Here is a 23,772-nt window from a genome sequence, read left to right on the forward strand (position 1 = left end):
AGGTTCAACTTGGTACCGGTGCTGAGAGAGTTTGGACAAGCTAGATGCTTCTGAACCCAGGCTACAAATGGAAGAAGTAAAAAACTGTGTTATGAGTCATATCTGATCCTCGTGTTTGGTATTAGCAGATTCACACAATTACGCTGATTATGAATATTCATTTGGATTCTTGATGTGACCTACGGGCACGGAGAGAGCGGACAAAACATGAATTGGGCCAAAATCTCTTATGGGGGCACTGCCTTATTCAAATTGCACAAGGCTGGACTTTGATGTGTCATGATCCCTCCCATCTACAGTGAGGTTAAAACTCCAATGACACAAAGGTCCAGCGTCCTGCAGCCATCTGAGCATGGCTGCAGCCACATTCAAACATCTTTTCTGCTGTGTAACCACTGAGATGCATGGGGTTAATAACGCTGCCATTTGGCAGCATTTAAGTTGACTTTACATGATGGGTGCGAATGAGAATTCAAGCGGATGTGGTACTTTGCATGGAGTCGTCAGGGATCTTAAATATCCAATCCGCCTTGAAGGTCATTGTGACGCTCACACTGTTCCCAATTAAACAGTGTGTGCGCCATTCAAATGGCAAACGCAAATTCCATTGCAAAATAGTAGAAATGTAATTTTCTGTTTTAAATCCACTTTTTTTTCTCTCCCTCCTGGCTCTGCTGGCAAGCACTGGCAGTTTTGTGTGTAATCTGTCTCTAGCATTTCTGGGATGTTATATAGCTCATCCATCAGATGAAGATTAGATATCAGCTTGACAGAGCCAATTTAAAGCATCCTTCTCCAGACTGATCGGCCCTGATCTCAGCAGGGAATCTGACACTTATGCTGGGAATACACGTTTCATTTTTGCCTTCGTTTTAGCCTTCGATTTGTTTGGTAAACGAATCGAGTGTTGAAAACGTATGTGAAAATAGTCATAATCTCATTATAGTTTCGATTAATAGACCCCAAAAACGAACGACTAGTGATCGAACATGTTTGATATTATCTCTCTTTATCCATCTAATCGAACCATTGGTAGGCTTGATGGCTGTTTAGATCGATTATATATTCGTTTATGCCGTCCGTCCCTGTACTACGTTTCGTTTCTTTGCAGCCTTCGATCGTTGGAAAAACGAAACAATCAGAATCGAAAAAAAAACCGAAACCGTGGGTGGTGATATTAACCGTACGATCGATTATTTCGGGATCGAAAAGGACAAAAGGCACAATCGAAACGAAGGCTAAAACGAAGGCAAAAACGAAGCGTGTATTCCCAGCATTAGCCCTGCTGTCCGAGCTTCAAAGACTTCCAGCTGAGTTTGTCTACTCTCCCTGGAAGTAGTTGACCTACTTGTGACCCAGGAATCCCCAATATCCATATTTCTCTCACATTTTCTTCATAATTCATGGCATAGAAAGTTACTAGGCCACTGAAAAGTGCACAAGTTCTGAGGTTCAACTTGGTACCGGTGCTGAGAGAGTTTGGACAAGCTAGATGCTTCTGAACCCAGGCTACAAATGGAAGAAGTAAAAAACTGTGTTATGAGTCATATCTGATCCTCGTGTTTGGTATTAGGAGATTCACACAATTACGCTGATTATGAATATTCATTTGGATTCTTGATGTGACCTACGGGCACGGAGAGAGCGGACAAAACATGAATTGGGCCAAAATCTCTTATGGGGGCACTGCCTTATTCAAATTGCACAAAGCTGGACTTTGATGTGTCATGATCCCTCCCATCTACAGTGAGGTTAAAACTCCAATGACACAAAGGTCCAGCGTCCTTCACCTTTAGTCTGACGTCGAATTAACATCAATCGACCAGCCCGCAAGGACACGGGCCAAATCCTCCATCTTGGATTATTTCTCACAAAGGCCTCAGGCCGCATGGCAATCGGACATTCTGGACGTTTTTATCGTTCAGTCTTGTGCCTGTTCTAGTTATCTGATTGTTGCTACAACAAATCTGCCCTCTGAAGAGTCAGTCATACTACCGCATTGTTTTATTATTTTCTTATAAATGGTTGATAACTTTAGTTTCTCGATTGGACATACAATCCAGATTGCATCATATATGGACCCAGTAACCTTTCTTTATACGTCACATTGCTCACAGTCTTTAACCCTTCGGAATTGACTATTCCCCGAACGGTGACTGGAGCATGTCGAGCGTGATTGGGCTGGCTACCATATTATGATAGCTGGATCCTCTTCCCTCCTTACCGAACTGGAAGAGTGGTGGCAGTGAATTTACCCGATTTCCAGCACGAAATCGATATTTTTAGTTTACCGATTGTAAGTACAATCGGGATTGTACATGTATGGGCACCTCCAACCAATCTTAACCGTTTACTACGCACACAATGAATTTGCCTCCAGAAGTCTCTAGTGCATGAGACCTGCATGGCAACAGTGGCCTAGTAATATGGGATTGGTGAGTGATTGTCACATTACATATTGTCGGCAGCTGCGCGATCAATCTTTATTGTCAGTCTGCTCACCGTACTACTTGCGTATGCTAACGGGAGCAGATTAGATGGGATCGCGGGGCTGGATTGTCACAGTCATTAATAAGCGCGTCGTTAAATGTTGTTAGCGTGCCTGTACTCACGTCACGAGATCGGGGATACTGTCACTCCAAAAATCGCTGCTTATCGGGAAAATGGTGTGTATGGGCTTTTTAAGTGTCAAAACACAAAGTGCAGCACAACTTCCTGAATGTGCAGCTGTGTAGCAGCAAATCAGAGTGTCCAGCTTTACCCCGGGACACAAATCTTTTTTTCAGCACTGTCACTACAGACAGGTTCACCCTACCAACGTTTTTCAAGTGCCAGTGATTTGAAAAGCGTTTACAAATGTAATGCTGTGTGTGATTTTTAAAAAATGACATCACTCAAGTGAGAACATTTAGGCTGGGTGCACACATAGCAAAAACGCTAGTGTTGCGTAAAACGCTGCTTTTTTGTCACCAATGGAAGTCTATGGGCCGCAGGAAAAATCGCATGTTAAAAAAACGCATATGCGTTTTAAATGCGTTTTCAAACTTGCGTTTCTAAAAACGCCGATTTTGTTGCATAATATTGATAGATGCATCAAAAATGCACATAATGAAAGTCAATGGAAACGCAATGGTATGGCTTTTTTTATGCTTTTTCCATGCATTTTTATATGCGTTTTTTTCCCCAATTTTTTTTATGCTGTATTTCCGCTTCCTGTTGTCTTCCTAGTGATTTGCATAAATGGAAATTTAAAAACACATACAAAATGCATATGCGTTTTGTATATGCGAACCACAAACGCATGAAAACACACCAGTAACGCAGTAAAAATGCTATAAAAAACGCACACATTAACATAAAACATGACATAATACGCAGCCTTTTACATTTTGTTATGTTTGCACCCAGCCTCATGGCATTACTTTGGCAAGAGCTTAACAAATCACGAATGCTTAGAAAACAGTAGTGTGAACCAGTCCTACTAGTGGTCAAGGGAGTAAATTATTTTCTCTTTCCCACTTTTTTATTTTAAGGATTTGCCCAGAATGTTAATCTTAATGGCTACATAAACTAACAAATGACTGTGTATGTTTTACCGTGTATGTAAAACATGTATGTAGAGTCCCAAACCTGCATAAAACTAGGCGGTGTTCCTCACTGTAAGAGTTAGAGGAGAACTGTAGTGAGAGACATATGGAGGCTGCATGCTTGCTCAGGGTCTATGGCTGAAAGTATAAGATGCAAAGAATCAGCAGGAAAGCCAAGCAACTGGTATTGCTTAAAAAGGAAATACATATGGTAGCCTCCATAAACCTCTCACTAAAGTTCTCCTTATGATTTCAGGTTTGTATATGACACTTTTAAAAGACTGCTTCATTTAGCTGAGACAGTAAAAAACATTAAACATACACTCTTAGCTTTAAACACAATAACACTGTGGGATTCTACAAAAGTCCTGTTTAGGAGTAGGACTGTAGATACAATTGCTTATCTCAACAATTCATTTTTAGTTTGGGTATGCTTTAAAGCGGATCCGAGATGAAAAACGAAGTAGAACAAGTAAATTGTCTATATATCTTATGTAAAGTTTAGATGGTTTACACAGCAAATCTAGCTGCAAACAGTTTTAATAGAATATGATTATTTATTCCTGTGATACAATGACAGCCGCCATGTTGTTTGTAAACATTACCCAGAGGCAGGCTTATCTGTATCTTGAGCCATCAGCCTAATCCACTCTCCTCCTCCCCTCTGCCTCTGAAATCAATGGCTAGTAACACCTCCCCCTCCTCCTGCCCAGACTGAGCTCCCATGAGCCCTTGCTACTGCCAAGGCTCTCTGAAACCCTGTGGGCGTGGCTTTTTTAGTTTATAGGGAATTAGAGTATTAAAACAAAAACAAAAAAGTATTTGGCTTGAGGATTGCCCTATAAACAATAGGAAAGGAACACAATTATGCAATGTGTAAAAGTTCACCTCGGATCCACTTTAAGAAGTAGCCAGTACATAGTGTTGATTATGAATGAACTTACCCTTTTCCCTCCAGTTTACAGACATGTTCAAAGTATGGGCTCCAGTCAAATTTACCAGGTTCATTCTTCAGCCATTTCTGCAGTTCCTCCCTATTCACCTCCAGATAATCAGTCATTATTACTTCCTTGAAGTGCTCAAAAGCGCTCAGTAGCTGGTAAATTGTGGGGCCTGAGCCAATGTCCACTAGGATTTTCCCCTTTATTTCACCTGAGTACAAAGAATGGAGTTATTGAGTGTCAATGACAATCATCATAAAATTATGTAATTAGTGTGTTCAAGGAATATAACTAGATACATTCATTTGGGTTTGAGTCCTGCTGAATGTACCACTCTCCAGATGCAGCATAATACTACGTACACACTTGTGATAACGATCGTTTACAAGGAACGATAGATACCAGACAAACAATATTGGAACGATTGGAATGCAACGATGGCATGCAGCAATCATCATACACATTTTAACGATCGTTCTCACAGAAAAGAACGATCAGAGGGAAATGTTGCGTACATATTTATATAAAAAAAAACAAAAAAAAACACAAACATGAGGTTACAATAGATACAAATATATGATAGTTAACTTGCAAACAAAGTTTATTTGAAATTTATAATGTACCGGTAACAATCTTTACAGGCCGCACTACACAGGAAGTACAGAAGCTGGCCAAAATCCAACACAGGCGCATTGGCCCTTGTAACCAGTGGCGGCTCCAGGAAATTTTTTTAGGGGGTGCTATGCAGGTGCTGGACCAATTTCTGGGGGAGCTGACGACCTGCGGCGCGTGAAGCGCGCCGCGGCAAAAAATGGGTGTGGCTACAACCTGCAGCGAAAAAATGGGCGTGGTCATGACCGGATGAGGGCGGGGCTAACTGTAATTTAAAGTGAACCCAGGGTAAGAGTGATATGGTGGCTGCCATATTTATTTCCTTTTAAACAATACTAGTTGCCTGGCAGCCCTGCTGATCTATTTGGCTGTAGTAGTGAACTGAATTACACCAGAAACAAGCCATGCAGCTAATCTTGTCAGTTCTGACAATATTGTCAGAAACCCCTGACCTGCTGCATGCTTGTTCAGGGTCTATGGTTGAAAGAATAAGAGGCAGAGGACCAGCACGGCAGCCAGGCAACTGGTATTGCTTAAAGGGAGATAAATATGGCAGCCTCAATATTATTCTCACCTCGGGTTCCCTTTAAAAGTGCAACGCAAAGACAGAGGGCCCAAGTTTTGGTGACCCTTTTCCCAGAAAATTCACATAATTGTGCAGGTTTTCTCAAGAAAATACACGTAATGTGAGCAGATTTTAACAAAAAACACGTCCAATGACCCCAATATGCACAATCGGTAGCAGATATGACCCCAATATGCACAATCGGTAGCAGATATGACCCCAATATGCACAATCGGTAGCAGATATGACCCCAATATGCACAATCGGTAGCAGATATGGCCCCAATATGCACAATCGGTAGCAGATATGGCCCCAATATGCACAATCGGTAGCAGATATGGCCCCAATATGCACAATCGGTAGCAGATATGGCCCCAATATGCACAATCGGTAGCAGATATGGCCCCAATATGCACAATCGGTAGCAGATATGGCCCCAATATGCACAATCGGTGGCAGATATGGCCCCAATATGCACAATCGGTGGCAGATATGGTCCCAATATGCACAATCGGTGGCAGATATGGTCCCAATATGCACAATCGGTGGCAGATATGGTCCCAATATGCACAATCGGTGGCAGATATGGTCCCAATATGCACAATCGGTGGCAGATATGGTCCCAATATGCACAATCGGTGGCAGATATGGTCCCAATATGCACAATCGGTGGCAGATATGGTCCCAATATGCACAATCGGTGGCAGATATGGTCCCAATATGCACAATCGGTGGCAGATATGGTCCCAATATGCACAATCGGTGGCAGATATGGTCCCAATATGCACAATCGGTGGCAGATATGGTCCCAATATGCACAATCGGTGGCAGATATGGTCCCAATATGCACAATCGGTGGCAGATATGGTCCCAATATGCACAATCGGTGGCAGATATGGTCCCAATATGCACAATCGGTGGCAGATATGGTCCCAATATGCACAATCGGTGGCAGATATGGTCCCAATATGCACAATCGGTGGCAGATATGGTCCCAATATGCACAATCGGTGGCAGATATGGTCCCAATATGCACAATCGGTGGCAGATATGGTCCCAATATGCACAATCGGTGGCAGATATGGTCCCAATATGCACAATCGGTAGCAGATATGGTCCCAATATGCACAATCGGTGGCAGATATGGTCCCAATATGCACAATCGGTGGCAGATATGGTCCCAATATGCACAATCGGTGGCAGATATGGTCCCAATATGCACAATCGGTGGCAGATATGGTCCCAATATGCACAATCGGTGGCAGATATGGTCCCAATATGCACAATCGGTGGCAGATATGGTCCCAATATGCACAATCGGTGGCAGATATGGTCCCAATATGCACAATCGGTGGCAGATATGGTCCCAATATGCACAATCGGTAGCAGATATGGTCCCAATATGCACAATCGGTAGCAGATATGGTCCCAATATGCACAATCGGTGGCAGATATGGTCCCAATATTCACAATCGGTGGCAGATATGGTCCCAATATGCACAATCGGTGGCAGATATGGTCCCAATATGCACAATCGGTGGCAGATATGGTCCCAATATGCACAATCGGTGGCAGATATGGTCCCAATATGCACAATCGTTATCAGATATGGCCCCAATATGCACAATCGTTATCAGATATGGCCCCAATATGCACAATCGGTAGCAGATATGACCCCAATATGCACAATCGGTAGCAGATATGACCCCAATATGCACAATCGGTAGCAGATATGACCCCAATATGCACAATCGGTAGCAGATATGACTCCAATATGCACAATCCGTAGCAGATATCACCCCAATATGCACAATCGGTAGCAGAAATGACCCCAATATGCACAATCGGTAGCAGATATGACTCCAATATGCACAATCGGTAGCAGAAATGACCCCAATATGCACAATCGGTAGCAGATATGACCCCAATATGCACAATCCGTAGCAGATATGACCCCAATATGCACAATCGGTAGCAGAAATGACCCCAATATGCACAATCGGTAGCAGAAATGACCCCAATATGCACAATCGGTAGCAGAAATGACCCCAATATGCACAATCGGTAGCAGAAATGACCCCAATATGCACAATCGGTAGGAGAAATGACCCCAATATGCACAATCGGTAGCAGAAATGACCCCAATATGCACAATCGGTAGCAGAAATGACCCCAATATGCACAATCCGTAGCAGATATGACCCCAATATGCACAATCCGTAGCAGATCTGACCCCAATATGCACAATCCGTAGCAGATATGACCCCAATATGCACAATCCGTAGCAGATATGACCCCAATATGCACAATCAGCATCACCTGAAAAAGAAAAGAAAAACCCATTTACTCACCTACAGCCAGAAGACCTTCTTTCCCGACCTCCTGTCCCGAGTCCCGACCTCATTGTGGCGCGCAGCGCCCGCGCACCCACGATCCTCTTCCTTCCCGACGTCACGACGAGACTTCCTGCCTGCATGCAGAGAGCAGGGCTACGGGAAAATGGCCGCCCGAAGCCATGCACTGCAGACTCGAAGTCTGCAGAACAGGGCTCCGGGCGGCCATCTTACCGTAGCCCTGCCTGCTGCTCCGTGCTGCCGCTGTGTGAACTGACTTGGCGTCTTTTAGACGCCTGAAGTCAGTTCACTCCAGGGGGTGCTTTGGGGGTGCTTGGACAATTCTAGGGGGTGCTCGAGCACCCCCTTGCACCCCCCTGGCGCCGCCCCTGCTTGTAACGATCGTTCTCGGCAGATAACGGTACACACTATAGTTTTGTAACGATTGTCGTTCAATATGATCGGTCCTGTTGGATTTTCTCATCGTGCCGATATCGTTCGTTCGTCGTTGTACTTAATGATCGTTTGGTAAAGTTCTTTACCTGATTGTCGGCAGACCGATCATTAAGCTGCTGTTTCAAACGACCATAGTCGCAAGTTTGTATGTACCATAAAAGGAAGCAACAATCCTACCCACAGTTGCAGATTTGTAGATCAGTGCAGTCTTGGGTGCATACACACATCCAATTTTGATTGACCAATCTTTGGCCAATTTTACCACCTCCATGTAGTATACGAACTTACAGATTCTGAATAGATTGTGTCGGTAGGATCTAATACTATAATCCTAACATTTGTATAGTGCTTTTCTCCTGTGTGACTCAAAGTGCTTTAAGAGCTGCAGCCACTGGGACGCACTCAGGAGGCTACCCTGCAGTGTTAGGGAGTCTTGCCTTGAACTCCTTACTGAATAGGTACTGACCCTAGCCAGGATTCAAATCCCAGTCTCCCATGACAGAGCCCATAACCAGTACACTATCCAGCCACGTTTACTAAATGTAAATGGTAAAATTGGCCAATGATTAAACAGCAGCAGACACAGTGTTCAAGGCAGTTAGGGCCAGTTCACAGGGGGCGTTAAATATTCTCAGTTGCAGAAAAGCATCGGCTAAACAAGATGCTGGCAGAAGCCTGTGTGAACCAGCCATGGCCAAAGGTGGCACAACCAAATTGTCAATTTTATTGATGTATTCATTGAAGTTATTGATTGTGTAGAACATCAAATTAAAAACTTTTCATCGATCAACTGATCTTGTATGGTTTTATACAGACATTCAATAAATTCTTAACCAGTCAGACTAAGAAAAAAATACAAACAAACAAAAGTAAAAAAATCCAAACAATCAAAAGATGGATGGCCACTTTTGCAAATACACATAAGCAACGTTTGTCAGTGGGATGCAAATGTCAACTTGCATTCAGATTTCATGTAAAATTGTGTGCAACTGGTAAAGCTGGACCAGTCAAAATAACTCAATTTCAAGCTGCATAAAATGTAGGCGACGTTTGCAAGAATGTCTAAATTTACATCTCATCGACCATCTATTGCACATAAATCATTCCGCATTTTCTTTACATGTTTAAGCCCTTTATTTCCTATTTTACCCCCTTTCCCAGTTCATTTCCTCCACTTTAGTTTTTTATATAGTTTTGTTCTCTATATTTGCAAATTTTTACAAACCTGGATCTCATTTTAAATTTTGGACAATTTTTTTATTCAACAGATATCAGTCAATACTTATCTATGTTCACACTGGGGCGTTCCATCGGAGAATATTGCATTGCTAACACACTGAATTTATAATGGTACATTCCTGTTGTGGCACATTACTGTGTGGTAGAATCCAGAATGTGAGGCATGCTGCGTGGTATCGGACATTGTGCATGTTTACAGGTGCTGGGAAGCATACTCTTCCATTGACTGTATCAGTTGCAGCGCATGCAATTTTCCCTCTCCGTTGCGATCTTGTTCTTACAGGAAAGGAAATGCCCCTGTGTGAACCTAGCCTCAGCCTCATAATTCTGCATGTTAACTCACTGCCCATAAAATTCCATGGACCTGTTCACTGTACTGCTTTGTAACGGATTGCATTATTCTAACTTGCTGCATGCAGCCTTTGTATTAAAGTCTATGTCCAGTCTCCATTGTAGTTCACACTCCTTATAACATGTGCAACATGTAACTTATCACTGTGAACCTAGCCTGCAAAAGAGCCATAACACAACCACTTAAGGACCACGGGCTTAAACCCCCCTAATGACCAGGCCATTTTTTTTACTAATTAGGCCACTGCAGCTTTAAGGCCTCACTGCAGGGCCGCACAACTCGGCACACGTTTCCCCCCCCCCTTTCTGCCCACCAACACAGCTTTCTGTTGGTGAGCTTTGATTGCACCCTCAATGTTTATTTTTATATAAATATTTATTTCTTTATTTTTTAACCAGTTTGCATTCAGTCGTTTTTCACTTTATGCATCCGAGCTATGTTCACCTCCCATTCATTAGCCTATAACTTTATTACTACTTATCACAATGAACTGATCTATATCTTGTTTTTTCCGCCACCAATTAGGCTTTCTTTGGGGGGTACATTTTACTAAGAGCCACTTTACTGTAAATGCATTTTAAAAGGAAGAATAAGAAAAAAACGGAAAAAAATCATTATTTCTCACATTTCGGCAATTATAGTTTTAAAATGATACATGCCTCCATAATTAAAACCCACGTATTGTATATGCCCATTTGTCCCGGTTATTACACCATTTAAATTATGTCCCTATCACAATGTATGGCCACAATACTTTATTTGGAGATAAAAGTGCATCTTTTCCGTTTTGCATTCATCACTATTTACAAGCTTATAATAAAAAAAAAAATAGAAATATTTCATCTTTACATAGATATTTAAAAAGTTTAGACCCTTAGGTAAATATTTGTGTTTTTTTTTTTTTATTGTAATGTTTTTTTTTTTGTTTTTTTTTTAATTAAACATTTTATGTGGGTATTTTTGGGAGGGTGGGATTGAAATTGTATTTTTTTTGTAAATATATGTGTATTTTTATTTTTATTTAACATTTAGATGTAGTTTGCTTTTTGGCCACAAGATGGCAGCCATGAGTTTGTATACAGTGTCACTCTAAGCGTAACACGTACGCTTAGAGCGACGTAGGGGAACGTAGGAAGCAGAAAAAGCATAGCTCCGAGAGAAGCTGTCGCTTTTTCTGCGGGGGAAAGGGATCAGTGATCGGGCACAGTTGCGATCGCCGCTGGGAGACTGATGACGCATAGACGCACGTAATCTCCTGAAAAACATGCCCCCAGGATCGGCGTTAGGCGGTCCTAGGGCTGGCGCCGTGTCCGCTCCAATTGGCGTGGAGTGGTCTTTAAGTAGTTAAAGACTTGGATCTGAAGTATATGCTGTCACACTATAATAAAATATGTAGCACACCAGGCAATTTAGTATGGCAAGTGTGTCCAGTAAAGTGTGCTGGCAGCTGCATTGCAAGTATCTGCATACTTGTTTGGATTGAGAGTGTGGGGAGGCGGCTGAATGGAGTCAGTGTGAGGGCTCAAACCCACTAGCAGCCTTTCCTAACCACTAGTGATTTGAAAAAGCTCTTGCTTATGCAATGCTTGCTATGGGGGATTCTTATAAAATCACATCACTCTAGTGGGATCACACCCTTAGCATTACATTAGCAAGAGCTTTTCAAATCACAAAGCGCTCAGAAAAGCGCTCCTAGTGGGTTCCAGGCCTATAGAGACTTTGAAAAAACACAAAATCCAGGCTCCTTACCTCGAGCTAGGACATTTAAACACTTGTAGATTTAATGGGGAAATGCTGGAAGGGGTGTGGCAAGCAAAACAGCAAAACATCAAACTTCTGCACACTGCAAATCCTCATTGGAATCCACTTACAGAAATCATGCAGCAATCAATGCTGTCCCTACAGCTAAGTTAAAAGCTGGGATCTTCATTACAAGAATAAAGTCTTTTGCGTAGTCACATACACCGCGTAGAGGTAGCCCAGTATCGTATGTGTCCTACCTCTGACCCTGTAACATGCATAGCCCAAACATGCATGCATTCAGCGCATCAAAACCTATCTAAGTATTAGGAGCACATATCCTTAAGTCCTTCCAGGGACAGAGAGTGCATCTAACTAACAGGATTAGTTAGATGTCCCAGGGAGGACGTTAAAGGGGTTCTGTGGGGGTTTCTGAGGCGAAAAACTGCCACTTACCTGGGGCTTTTATCAGCCCCTGCAGCGGTAATGTCCCACGCCGTCCTGCTCCCATCCGCCGTTCCCCGCAGCCGGCACCGGGCTATTATTCGGCTGTCACACAGACGAATAATGCGCGTTGCCGCGCCTCCGCTCGCGTCATCTGAGGCTTACTGCGCAGGCGCAGTACGACGGGTTCTTGTACTGCGCTTGCGCAGTAAGCTTCCGATGACGCAGGCGGAAGCGAGCGGGTGCGCGGCCACTCTAGCGCAGCCGCAGTTGGATCCCATGCCACTTAGACCGGGGCCGGCGGCGGAGAACGGCAGATGGGAGGAGGACGGCGTGGGACATTACTGCTGCACGGGGCTGATAGAAGCCCAAGGTAAGTGTCTGTTTTTCTCCTCCACAACCCCCCACAGAACCCCTTTAAGGATATGTGCTCCTATTCCTTAGATAGGTTTTGATGCGCTGAATGCATGCATTTTTGGGCTATGCATGTTACAGGGCCAGAGTTAGGACACATACGACACTGGACTACCTCTACGCGGTGTATGTGACTACGCAAGAGACTTTATCCTTGTAACGAAGATCCCAGCTTTTAACTTAGCTGTAGGGACAGCACTGATTGCTGCATGATTTTTGTAAGTGGATTCCTATGAGGATTTGCATGAGTGTGCGGAAGTTCCTTTTGATGTTTTGCTAAACAGACTTTGCTAGGAATGGGCATTGATAAGAATCTAAAGCAAAAAGAAAAAAAGTGTAACCACACACAACTACTTCCTGTTAAATATATTGCCACAGGAAGTAGTTTTGGCAAATTCCATATCTGTGTTTAAGAGGGGTTTAGATGCTTTTCTTGCATTGAAAGACATCCATGGCTATTATTACTAGGTCATTTTTGGTGGTGTTGATCCAGGGATTTTTTTCTGATTTGCATCTGGAGTCGGGGAGGATTTTTTCCCCTTTTGGGGCTAATTGGACCATGCCTTGTAAGGGGTTTTCACCTTCCTCTGGATCAACAGGGATATGTGAGGGTGCAGGCTGGTGTTGTACTTTATTACCTGGTTGAACTCAATGAACGTATCTTTTTTTCTACCCAAATAAGTATGTAACATAGCCAAAAGTTATATCAGAGAAACACATGGTGTGGGAGTCTGCTCCTTTTACCCACTGGAAGTCTGCCTTACTACTGAGATAGTGGTTGCAGCCTATACCCATCAGGGACGTTTGAAAAATTATCTCTGGATGTCCCAACATGGGCATACAGATTTGAATTACATAAAATACAAATATACTGGCGATCTCACAGGCACAAGCTAATAGTGACAATATACAGTAATTGACAACGTAAGCAAAACAATGCACTGAAACCCGATAGACTTGTGAATAATGTACGCTCTCTTGAGGGTCCTTTCACACTGCATCCTTTGTGTTTTGTTGTAATAGACAATATAATTGCCTCCCAACACGATGCCATTATATTTCTGCGGTGTGCTTACATCGGGTGTGGTGGGTAAACACATGCTATGTGTTTACCAAACATGTGAGTTTACAATGACAGTGAAGCATACTTTCAATGTATTATTGGCTGGAAAGTGTAATGGTTAAGGGCTCTGCCTCTGACACAGGAGACCTGGGTTAAAATCTTGGCTCTGCCTGTTCAGTAAGCCAGCACCTATTTCAGTAAGGAGTTTCTTGGGCAAGTCTCTTTAAAGAGAATCTGTATTGTTAAAATCGCACAAAAGTAAACATACCAGTGCGTTAGGGGACATCTCCTATTACCCTCTGTCACAATTTCGCCGCTCCCCACCGCATTTAAAAGTGGTTAAAAACAGTTTTAAAAAGTTTGTTTATAAACAAACAAAATGGCCACCAAAACAGGAAGTAGGTTGATGTACAGTATGTCCACACATAGAAAATACATCCATACACAAGCAGGCTGTATACAGCCTTCCTTTTTAATCTCAAGAGATCATTTGTGTGTTTCTTTCCCCCTGCAGCTATCTTCCACTGAAGTGTCAGGCTGTTTCTTCCTGCAGAGTGCAGACAGCTGTGCCTGTATGTAATTCCTCAGTATGTGAAAGCCCAGCCAGCTCAGAGGAGGATTTATCCAGCTTGTAAAAGATAATAGAGCAGAGAGAAGCTGCACTAATCTAAATAACACACAGGCAGTGTGCAGAGAGGGGCCTGGAGGGGAGAGATGCATCACAGAACCACAACACTGAAGAACTTGGCAGCCTTCCAGACACAGGCTGACAAGTCTGACAAGAGAGAGATAAGTTGATTTATTACAGAGATGGTGATAGTAGAACGTGCTGCAGTAAGCCAAAACACATTAGAATAGCTTTTGGAACGTGTAGGATGGAAGAAAACCGGATGAAATTTTTGTTACGGAGTCTCTTTAACACTGCTACTGCCTACTGAGTGCGCTCTAGTGGCTGCCCCGCAAGCGCTTTGAGTCCGACAGGAGAAAGGCGCTATACAAATACTGCAATTATTATTATTATTTATTTATAAAGCGCCAACATATTCCGTGGCGCTGTACTATGTAAGAAAACAGACAAGGGTTACATAATTATACAGACAATGATATACATCAAATATGAACACTGGTACAAAATACAGAACAGAACAGGTGATTGCAATAGCAAATTTAACATGATGACTAAAATGTATAAATCTATAACAGAGTGCAAGCAATTAAAGTAACATTCCATGACACAAAAGGGTGAAAGCCCTGCCCTTGCGAGCTTACAATCTGAAGGAATGGGGTGGATGCAAGAGGTGGGGGAGTGTATTGTAGGCATCGCATTTCTAATGTGCAATGCAACTTTTCACCACTGCTGTGTTATCGCAATGTGTATAGTGTGAAAGGACCCTAAGGCTAATTCACAGTACTCAGTTGCTCTGCAGAATAATTCTAGATGTCAACCCACTGCCCATACAATTCCATAGGCCTGTTCACAGTACTGCATTGTAACTGATTGCATTATTCTAATTTACCTCATGCAGGCTTTGTATATGTTCAGTCACCAGTGCAGTTCAGACTCGTATTGCGTGCGTTATGCAACTTACCAGTCTATAGGTTCAATTATTAACAATTTTTTTAAACAAAACTGCAATTTCAAAACATTATTATCAAATTATACAGTACGTGGGCTTTTTAATCTGACAATAGACATTAGATGTCAGTAAGATGTCAATGTCAAGTATGTCAAGTGTACACATAGAACACAGATGAAGGCAGTTTTGTTTTTTTGGAATACTGAGATAGGTGATCTCATGTGTATGGCAGGTTTGCCAAATCATCCCTTCAAATATGGACACATCTAAGTTATGCAGGTTCTGGGGCGCTAGTCTAGTTTAGGAGACCCATCAAACTTTAATTGTACAATCATCAGTGTCTGTAAAGTATTATTATTTTTATTTATTTATATAGCGCCAACATATTCCGCAGAGCTTTACAAAGCACAATAAGATGACAAGGGGAACATAGATACAACCAAAAAATGTACAGCAGAGTCTCAAGCAGCACAAATATTGTGACAAAAACAGTAAACATTAGGAGGAGGAAAGTACTGTGGAAGTACTGTGTTAGAGCCCATAGTCCTGTCGCTGAATTTCTCAGAGGAGGTCACAAAATAATATTTGTCATATTTAGAAAGAAAAATGCGCCATAGACCTCTTGAATTTTTAAGATATTGTTAATCTCACTAAAATTATAAATGCGAAAGTTTGGATGTTTGGTATTCAATCACGCAACAATGGCTGAATGGATTTGAATGAAATTTGACACAAACATAGTACATTACCTGGAATAACATATAGGGTACCGTACTTTTTATCCCCATAACCAAAACAAATACAAATTTCACTGGGAAAATGTAAACTGCAGCCATTCTTACACTGTTAATGGCAGAGTTCTCAAACTTTACACAGTTGGTCACTGTGTGACTGGGATTAATATTCAGAAAAGTGGGTGGAGCCTACAAAATTCACCTATTGATTTTCAAGGGGAATATTTAATTGCTGCCATTCTTGCACTGCTAATGGCACAAGCCTCAAACCTGGTTCAGATGGTCATTTGTTCACTGGGGTTCACTTTCAGAAAAGGGGGTGGAGCCACAGCCAATCAGATTTGTTTCATTTCAATGAAAATTATTGATGCCAAAGACCGCAAAGCTCACAAACTAGGTCATTGAGTAATTGTGTGTTAGGGTTAGAAAAAGTGGGTGCAGCCAACAACAGCCAAATACATACCCGGGCAACGCCGGGCCATCAGCTAGTAATTTATAGAGATAGGTCCAATCCAGTAAAATCAAATACAAAGGAAAATACATGCGGTATAACAGACCTTCTAGAGAAATATACTTATTTCAAATTTCTAATATTAACCACTTTACCCCCCGCGGTACGAATTTCTCCGTCCCTTTTTCCCCCCTAAAAAAACCAAGGGACAGAGAAATCCGTACCTCCTGCGCTACCGCCGCTGTCCGTGCTTCCGCCGCTCGTGCGCGCGCTCCTGCCGCTCGTGCACGCCGTCGCCCGGAGATCAATGAACGGGAAAATCCATTCCCGTTCGTTGATCTAAGCCCCCGCAATGATCTGCTGCTTCTATGAGAAACAGCGCAATCATTGTGATTTTCCCAGCCTCGTAGTCCTTCCGGACGCTTACAGGTCGCATGAACACAAACTCACTGTGGCCATCTTGTGCCCAAATAGTAAAACTACACCCTAAAGCATTTTACATATACAAATACATTAGTTTTACGCAATAAATTAACTCATTACCTCCCACACTCCCCAATTATTTTTTTTTGTAATTTAAAAAAAAAAAATACAATAAACAAAAACATAAATAGTTACCTTAGGGACTGAACTTTTTAAATATTTATGTCAAGAGGGTATAACACTGTTACTTTTTAAACTACGGGCTTGTAATTAGGGATGGATGCAAAACTGAAAAAAATGCACCTTTATTTCCAAAATAAAATATTGTCGCCAAACATTGTGATAGGGGCATAATTTAAACGGTTTTATAACTGGGACAAATGGGTAAATACATTTCATGGGTTTTAATTACTGTAGCATGCATTATTTAAAAACTATAATGGGCGAAAACTGAAAAATAATAATTTTTTCCCACATTTTTTCCTATTTTCCCATTAAAACACATTTAGAATAAAATAATTCTTGGCATAATGTCCCACCTAAAGAAAGCCTAATTGGTGGCGAAAAAAACAAGATATAGTTCATTTCATTGCGATAAGTAATAATAAAGTTATAGACGAATGAATGGAAGGAGTGCTGAAAGGTGAAAATTGCTCTGGTGTTCAAGGGGTAAAACCCCTCAGTGGTGAAGTGGTTAAGTACAGGGTTAAAAAAAACCAAACAAACAAAAAAACAGAAACAAATCACAAACAAAAAACACCCAGAGCAATATAAAACCCACCAAGTTGGTACCCAGAAAGCCACTGTTTGGTGTTCTCTAGGGATGCCCTATGTAAGTTGACGTACCATTATACAAGTGTAGGCAGCTTGAAAATGGGCCAGTGAAATCTCGCTAAGGTGGAATCTGATTTGTCATTTTTCAAGCTGCATAAGATAAGCAGATAATAAAGCGAATCTTGGCTGCACAAGGAGTTATGTTATTCATCTGCTTATCAATGCATAACATACTGTATTAGCAAATAATTAGCTGGATACTGTGGCTGGATTTTTCAGTTCTACAAGCATGGTTAGCTAAAAAGTACCGTATGTGTATATGAACTATGCAGTGATTGCAATTACATATTGTTGGGTGTACAAGGAGCTTGATTATTGCACATAGCATTTGTATGTATTGAAATGGATACTGTGGCTGGCTTTTTGAGCTCTACAAGCATGGTCTTGTATGCTTATAGTAATGATGCAATGGTTGCACTAGCATCCTCTTGACTGCATTAGGAGCTTGTGTCTATCATGAACTTTGTGACCATTTTTACACTAAAGATCGATACGCAAGAAACTGAATTAGCAAGTTCCCTACAACCAAGTGTCATGATTTAATTTGGAGATGATTGAACAAGATCAGTAAGGCTAGGTTCACAGGGGCTATTGCATTCCCTGTAGCAGCAGGAAAGCAACACAACAGAAAATCGGCGCCGCACGTTATCTGCACGTCGCATACACAAGCATACTGACATTATCACTGTAACTGTTAATGCGCTTTATTTTTCAGTAATGCACTGCATGCAATGTTTTACAATGCTGCACAGCGTTATACCGCAAAACACCTGCCGCACTGTGAACATTGCTTTAGGTGGTGCATTACAGTGTGACAAGCTGCATTACCAAGCGGCCATTGTGAATGTAGCTTTAGGCCCCTTCCACACTTGCAACATTCCATCATTCTACAATTGCACCGCAACAGTCCAGAAACATTGCACCCTCTTTTTGCCACTGTATACAGTGAGGCGCAGGGCCGGGCCGAGGCATAGGCTGGATAGGCTCCAGCCTCAGGGCGCAGTGTAGGAGGGGGCACAGAATTCATTCAGCTGTCATTCCTAATTGTGTTTGAAGCAGAAAGAAATAAGAAAAGAGGATACATGGCAGTGACTGCAAGCCAAATAACTAGATATTAAGGTGTTGGGGAGGTTGTGGGCCCTGTGGCGCCTCTTAGTCTAATAGCAATCAGTGTGTGATGGCTGGGGTGGGTGGGATGGAGGGGCGCACTTTGGTGTCTCAGCCTTGGGTGCTGGAGGACCTTGTCCCGGCTCTGGTGAGGCGTATTATTATTATTATTTATTGTACAGTACAATGAACGTATGCCTCAGTGACATTGTAAATGTGCTCATCATACTGTGCATATACTGCTTTACTCCATCGGTACCCACCCCACCGCAATCAATGTGCTAGCCCCATAAGGCTAACACTGCGCCTGCGAAGGGATGCAGCGCTTTTGTACGACGCAGCGCGGCAAATGTGAAAGGAAACGGTCACTGCATGCATAAGCTCATAATGCTTAACATGGTTGCTTTATGTTAATTGAGGGATATACAGCATATTTCCACCTTGCCCTTAAACCAGAAATGGATTAAGATGCAATGGGGCCCTAGGCAAGATAGCAGTTTTTTCCCACCGCTGATGGTCACCTAGCTTTTTTCCCCGTAAGATTTAGGGGGGGTTAGCATCCCCAGGCCCCTAGATTCTCTCCAGGCCATAGGCAACAGCCTAGAATTGCCTTGTGGATGATCCAGCTCTGCCTTAAAGGACACATCCAAGCTCTATGAAAATAAAACAATCCACTTACCTCGGGCTTCCTCCAGCCCCTGCAATTGGAATTGGATTACGAAAGCGTATTGGAATCGTATGAACAATGGCAATCCAATGACCAGGAGTACCTTTAGATAACATAGTAGAATCTCTCTTTCTACCATCCCAAAGAACTCACATTAAGCACCCTATCCTTAAACATCAAAATGCATCGTTTTGTACCAACACAGGCTAACCTGCTGGCAAAGAGACCTGCTGCTATGCACAATTTAAACCTCCATAAACTATCATCGTTGCGGCTTAGCTTACCCTTGGCACAGGTTTCATGAAGGCAGCGTAGCTTCCAGCACATGACACTGTCTTCAGATGAGAAGTCCGCCCGCGGTGGCACATAGTTATTCTGGAGATAGGCTCTGGGGTTGAATAACTGGTAAGATTTTGCAACGGCTTGGATGCTGTTCATTTTGGATGGGAGTATGCAGGACATGCTTATCTCTCCTCAACTTTATAAGCTGAAGGTACCACTCCCAGCTTGTCATCCTTCTGCATTATAGGTACACCACCCATTAGTCTCCATCACAGCTGCCTGCCCCCTCCATCCTCAGCTGGTGTGATAGCATCTATTGATCCTCTGTGTGTTTTGCCCACAGGGATGCAGAGCAGGATGAGGGTATCTAGAAATGTCATTACTTTATCTGCCAGATACCAGCTGTCCCCAAGTGGGAATACGTGTTTCTCTCCATTTAGAAATTACTGCGTGTGTGATGGTGTCAAATGCATATTGTATTGTGTACTGTAAGCATTCATCCCCCGATCCTGCTTACATTTACAGTTGAAGATGGTCAGGGTGCATACATGAAAAAAGGCACCTGGAAACAGGGCGCAGGGGATTGCCGCTAGTAGAATACTGCTGGATTCCGATAGTAAAATATCAGTGATCTTTACCAATATTTTACTATGGCTAAACCTAACCCTACTCTCACAGCACCGTCCCTCTTCCGATGCCTATTCCTAACCTCCCCCCAATTGGTGCCTAACCTTGGACCCCCCCTGGAGGTTCCTAACGCAAAAACCCCCCCGGTGGTGCTTGGCTATAACCCCTCCTGGCACCTAACCTTAAACCACCACCCTCACCTAAACCTTAAGCCACCCTCTGCCAGTGAGCCGTGATTTGTAGCAAGAAAGACAATTAAAAGCAACACGCCTGCTACACAATGCTGCAATTTGCATATCCGCAAGCACCCGCGATTCTATCGGGCACCTCCAGGTGCCGAAATTTAGCTTGTTTGCCGCTAATCGGGCACCAAAATGTACTCTCTTTACCGCATACCACGGCCATTATAAAACCTGCCAAAGAAGGTAAATTTTGGTGCCTGATAGCAGTCGCTACCCATGCCCAAATTTCCGTTCTTTGCCACAAATCATGGCTTTTATAATAGACGCCCTTTTTTCCTGATTTGGGTCATGGTGGCCTGTTCTCACTTTCATGAAATTAGAGAAGCGGGATTCAATAAGTTGTAAACAATTCTGAGGTGATGCAGGATTAGGCAAGTTTTGTATGCACGTTTAGGCAGCTTGAAAATGTACCCTCCAGGGGCATTGCTTGTATCCCAAGAGGTCCTGGGCACTTTTGGGCACTCCAGACAGAAAATGGGTGTGGCTATGCACCAGAATGTGGGTGGAGCCAAATTTACATGAACTTAAAGCGGATCCGAGATGAAAAACTAACTATAACAAGTAACTTGTCTATATATCTTGTGTACAGTTTAGATGGTTTAAACAGCAAATCTGTCTGCATACAGCTTTAATAGAATATGATTATTTCTTCCTGTGCTACAATGACAGCAGCCATGTTGTTTGTAAACATTAAACATAGCCAAGCTTATCTGCACCATCAGCACTCAGACAGTGAAAAAAACCTAATCCTCCCTCCTCCCCTCTGCCTCTGAAATCTCTGGCTAGTAATACCTCCCCCTCCTCCTGCCCAGACTGAGCTCCCATGAGCCCTTGCTACTGCCAAGGCTCTCTGACAATTGTGGGCGGGGCTGGTTTAGTTTATAGAGAATTAGAGTATTAAAACAAAAACAAAAAAGTATTTGGCTTGAGGAATGCCCTATAAACAATAGGAAAGGAACACAATTATGCAATGAGTAAAAGTTCATCTCGGATCCACTTTAACAGTGGTCTTAACAGCGGTCTAAGTAGGCCTGCCGAGCAAAATGTTGTATGAAGCCTCCTCTACATTAATACAAAAATGCAGCATATCACATACGGTAAATAGGCAGTGTAACTTATACATAACTAGGCAGAGTTACCTGGCTTCTGTGCTGGCTAGTCTGGCTTTCTGCTGGGCGGGCTAGCCTGCTGCCACGTTATCTGGCAGAGCATTCCCTGACCATAGCATTCCCTGACCTTTTAGTGGACGCCCTCCCATGCTAGCACAGGCCTCCCACTTAGGCTCCACAACTCCCAGCATGATACCATAGAACTACAGCTCCCTGCACGCCCCATAAAGGCATCACAGTGCCCAGCATGGCACCACAGCACCCAGTATGCCCACATAAGAGCACCACAGCACCCAGCCTACTCGTGATTGATGCACCACAGCTCCCAGCATGCCCACCATTGAGGCACCACAGCTGACTCTGCCAGGGGGGACATCCAGGGCACCCCAGAATAGATCCGGGGCACGTGCCACTAATCTTTGGGGATAGCAACGCCCCTGGTACCCACTGAGGCACTAGTCTAGTTTAGGGGACCCAGTTGGAAACCTCATAGGGAAATTCCACTAACGTGATTGGGTGGACAGCTCCCTCTTGACTTTGTAGGTTTTAGATTGTAGTATACTATGCCCACGCTTTTCAGCCAATCAAAACACTTCATGCTGTAGAGGGTGCAGTGATTGGAGAACTGTTCCCTATGAGGATTCCTGCTGGATCCCCTAAACTAAACTAGCTCCCCAATGGAATCCTGCCACGGTGGAATGATTCATTGATTTATCCATTTTCAAGCTGCATAAATTTCCATACAGAATTATTTACATCTCAATGGCACACCCTAGAAGAGAATAGAGCTAGTCACAAGGCATGGGGGGCTGTCTGTCCACCGCCTGTGCTGAGCACCAGCAAGTGACCAGCCGATGGACAGGAGCAGCTGACATGATATATTTTTTTTGCTGCCGGGTAATGCCACCTCATGTCAAATAGGACACACACGGTGTTACCACACACTGGCATTCAGCTGCATATAATTGCAGCCGAATGGTGCTTGTGGCCGACAGCCAGACAGTTCAGCGGTCCATCTACTAGAGCCCTTGAGCTTGGTACACACATCCATTTTTGATTGGCCAACCATCAGACAATTTCACCAACTTCATGTATGAGGTCCAACAGATTTTGAATACTATGATGCGGTAAGCTCTCATACCATATTGCATTGGTAAAATTGGCTAATGATTGGCCAATCAAAATTGGATGCTTATATCAGGCTTTATATTTATACTGAAGCATGTTGCTGGTGGAACATGGCTGATATAGCAATACAGCTGCAATAAAAACTGAAGCAAACATGGTACAATTGCTCAAAACAGCCAATCAGAATCCTTGCTTCATTTACCCACCACAACCTGATTAGTTGCTGTAGGCAACTTCCACTTTTGCTTCAGCCCTCCTGACTGTAATCTGCGGTCCAGAGATTTATTGCAGGTGACGGTCCGTTTTTCTTTTTCATTGTAGGGCTTGGGGGGAATAAGACTGATCTGTGATTAGTGGTCTGTCTGAGACAGAGTGCAGGCCGAAGCCCAATGCCTCAGGACAGCACCTTCCCGAAATGGACAATATGTCAGTGAACCTCATTATACAAGAATTATAGTGCCATCTTGTCTCCTTCCTCTCCTCTGTCATCCCTTATCTCTGTGTTACTTCATCCTTAACCACTTCATGGCCCCCTCTTCTGTTCTGTGTAACACTGGCTTATTCATTCATTGTCTGTATTCCCTAAGAGGCTCATCTCTTATCTCTCTACATTATTATTGGATTGTCATTCATTATGTGGTACAAGAGTACCTGTATGCTCTATATACATCCCACTTTCACTGAGAAAGAATCCATGCCTTCTAGCTTAGCTATATACTTATCAAGATGCTGAATGTTTATTGAGGATCCATAAGCCTGGTACACACATCTAGTGGATGTTGATGTTGATTGGCCAATAATTGGCCATTTTCACCTCTTCCATGTGGTACGAGAGCTTAACTACA

General features: G+C 43.0%; 1 protein-coding gene across 2 annotated transcripts in view; it reads right to left on the reverse strand.

Annotated features, from left to right (window-relative positions):
- PNMT (phenylethanolamine N-methyltransferase) overlaps positions 1–23,772 on the reverse strand; it is a 54,875-nt gene that overhangs the window by 4,375 nt on the left and 26,728 nt on the right. The window contains exons 1-2 of one of the 2 annotated variants that reach the window (XM_068262240.1): positions 19,824–20,081; positions 4,532–4,739 (exon numbers count right to left, since the gene is read on the reverse strand). In XM_068262240.1, the coding sequence (XP_068118341.1) occupies positions 4,532–4,739; positions 19,824–20,001 (386 nt within the window). In that variant the 5' untranslated portion in view covers positions 20,002–20,081. Of the gene's footprint in view, positions 1–4,531; positions 4,740–19,823; positions 20,082–23,772 lie in introns of those variants that run through there. The other variant, XM_068262239.1, reaches the window with a different exon arrangement.

Source organism: Hyperolius riggenbachi, chromosome 12 (assembly GCF_040937935.1).
Source record: "Hyperolius riggenbachi isolate aHypRig1 chromosome 12, aHypRig1.pri, whole genome shotgun sequence".
Classification (NCBI taxonomy): Eukaryota; Metazoa; Chordata; class Amphibia; order Anura; family Hyperoliidae; genus Hyperolius; species Hyperolius riggenbachi.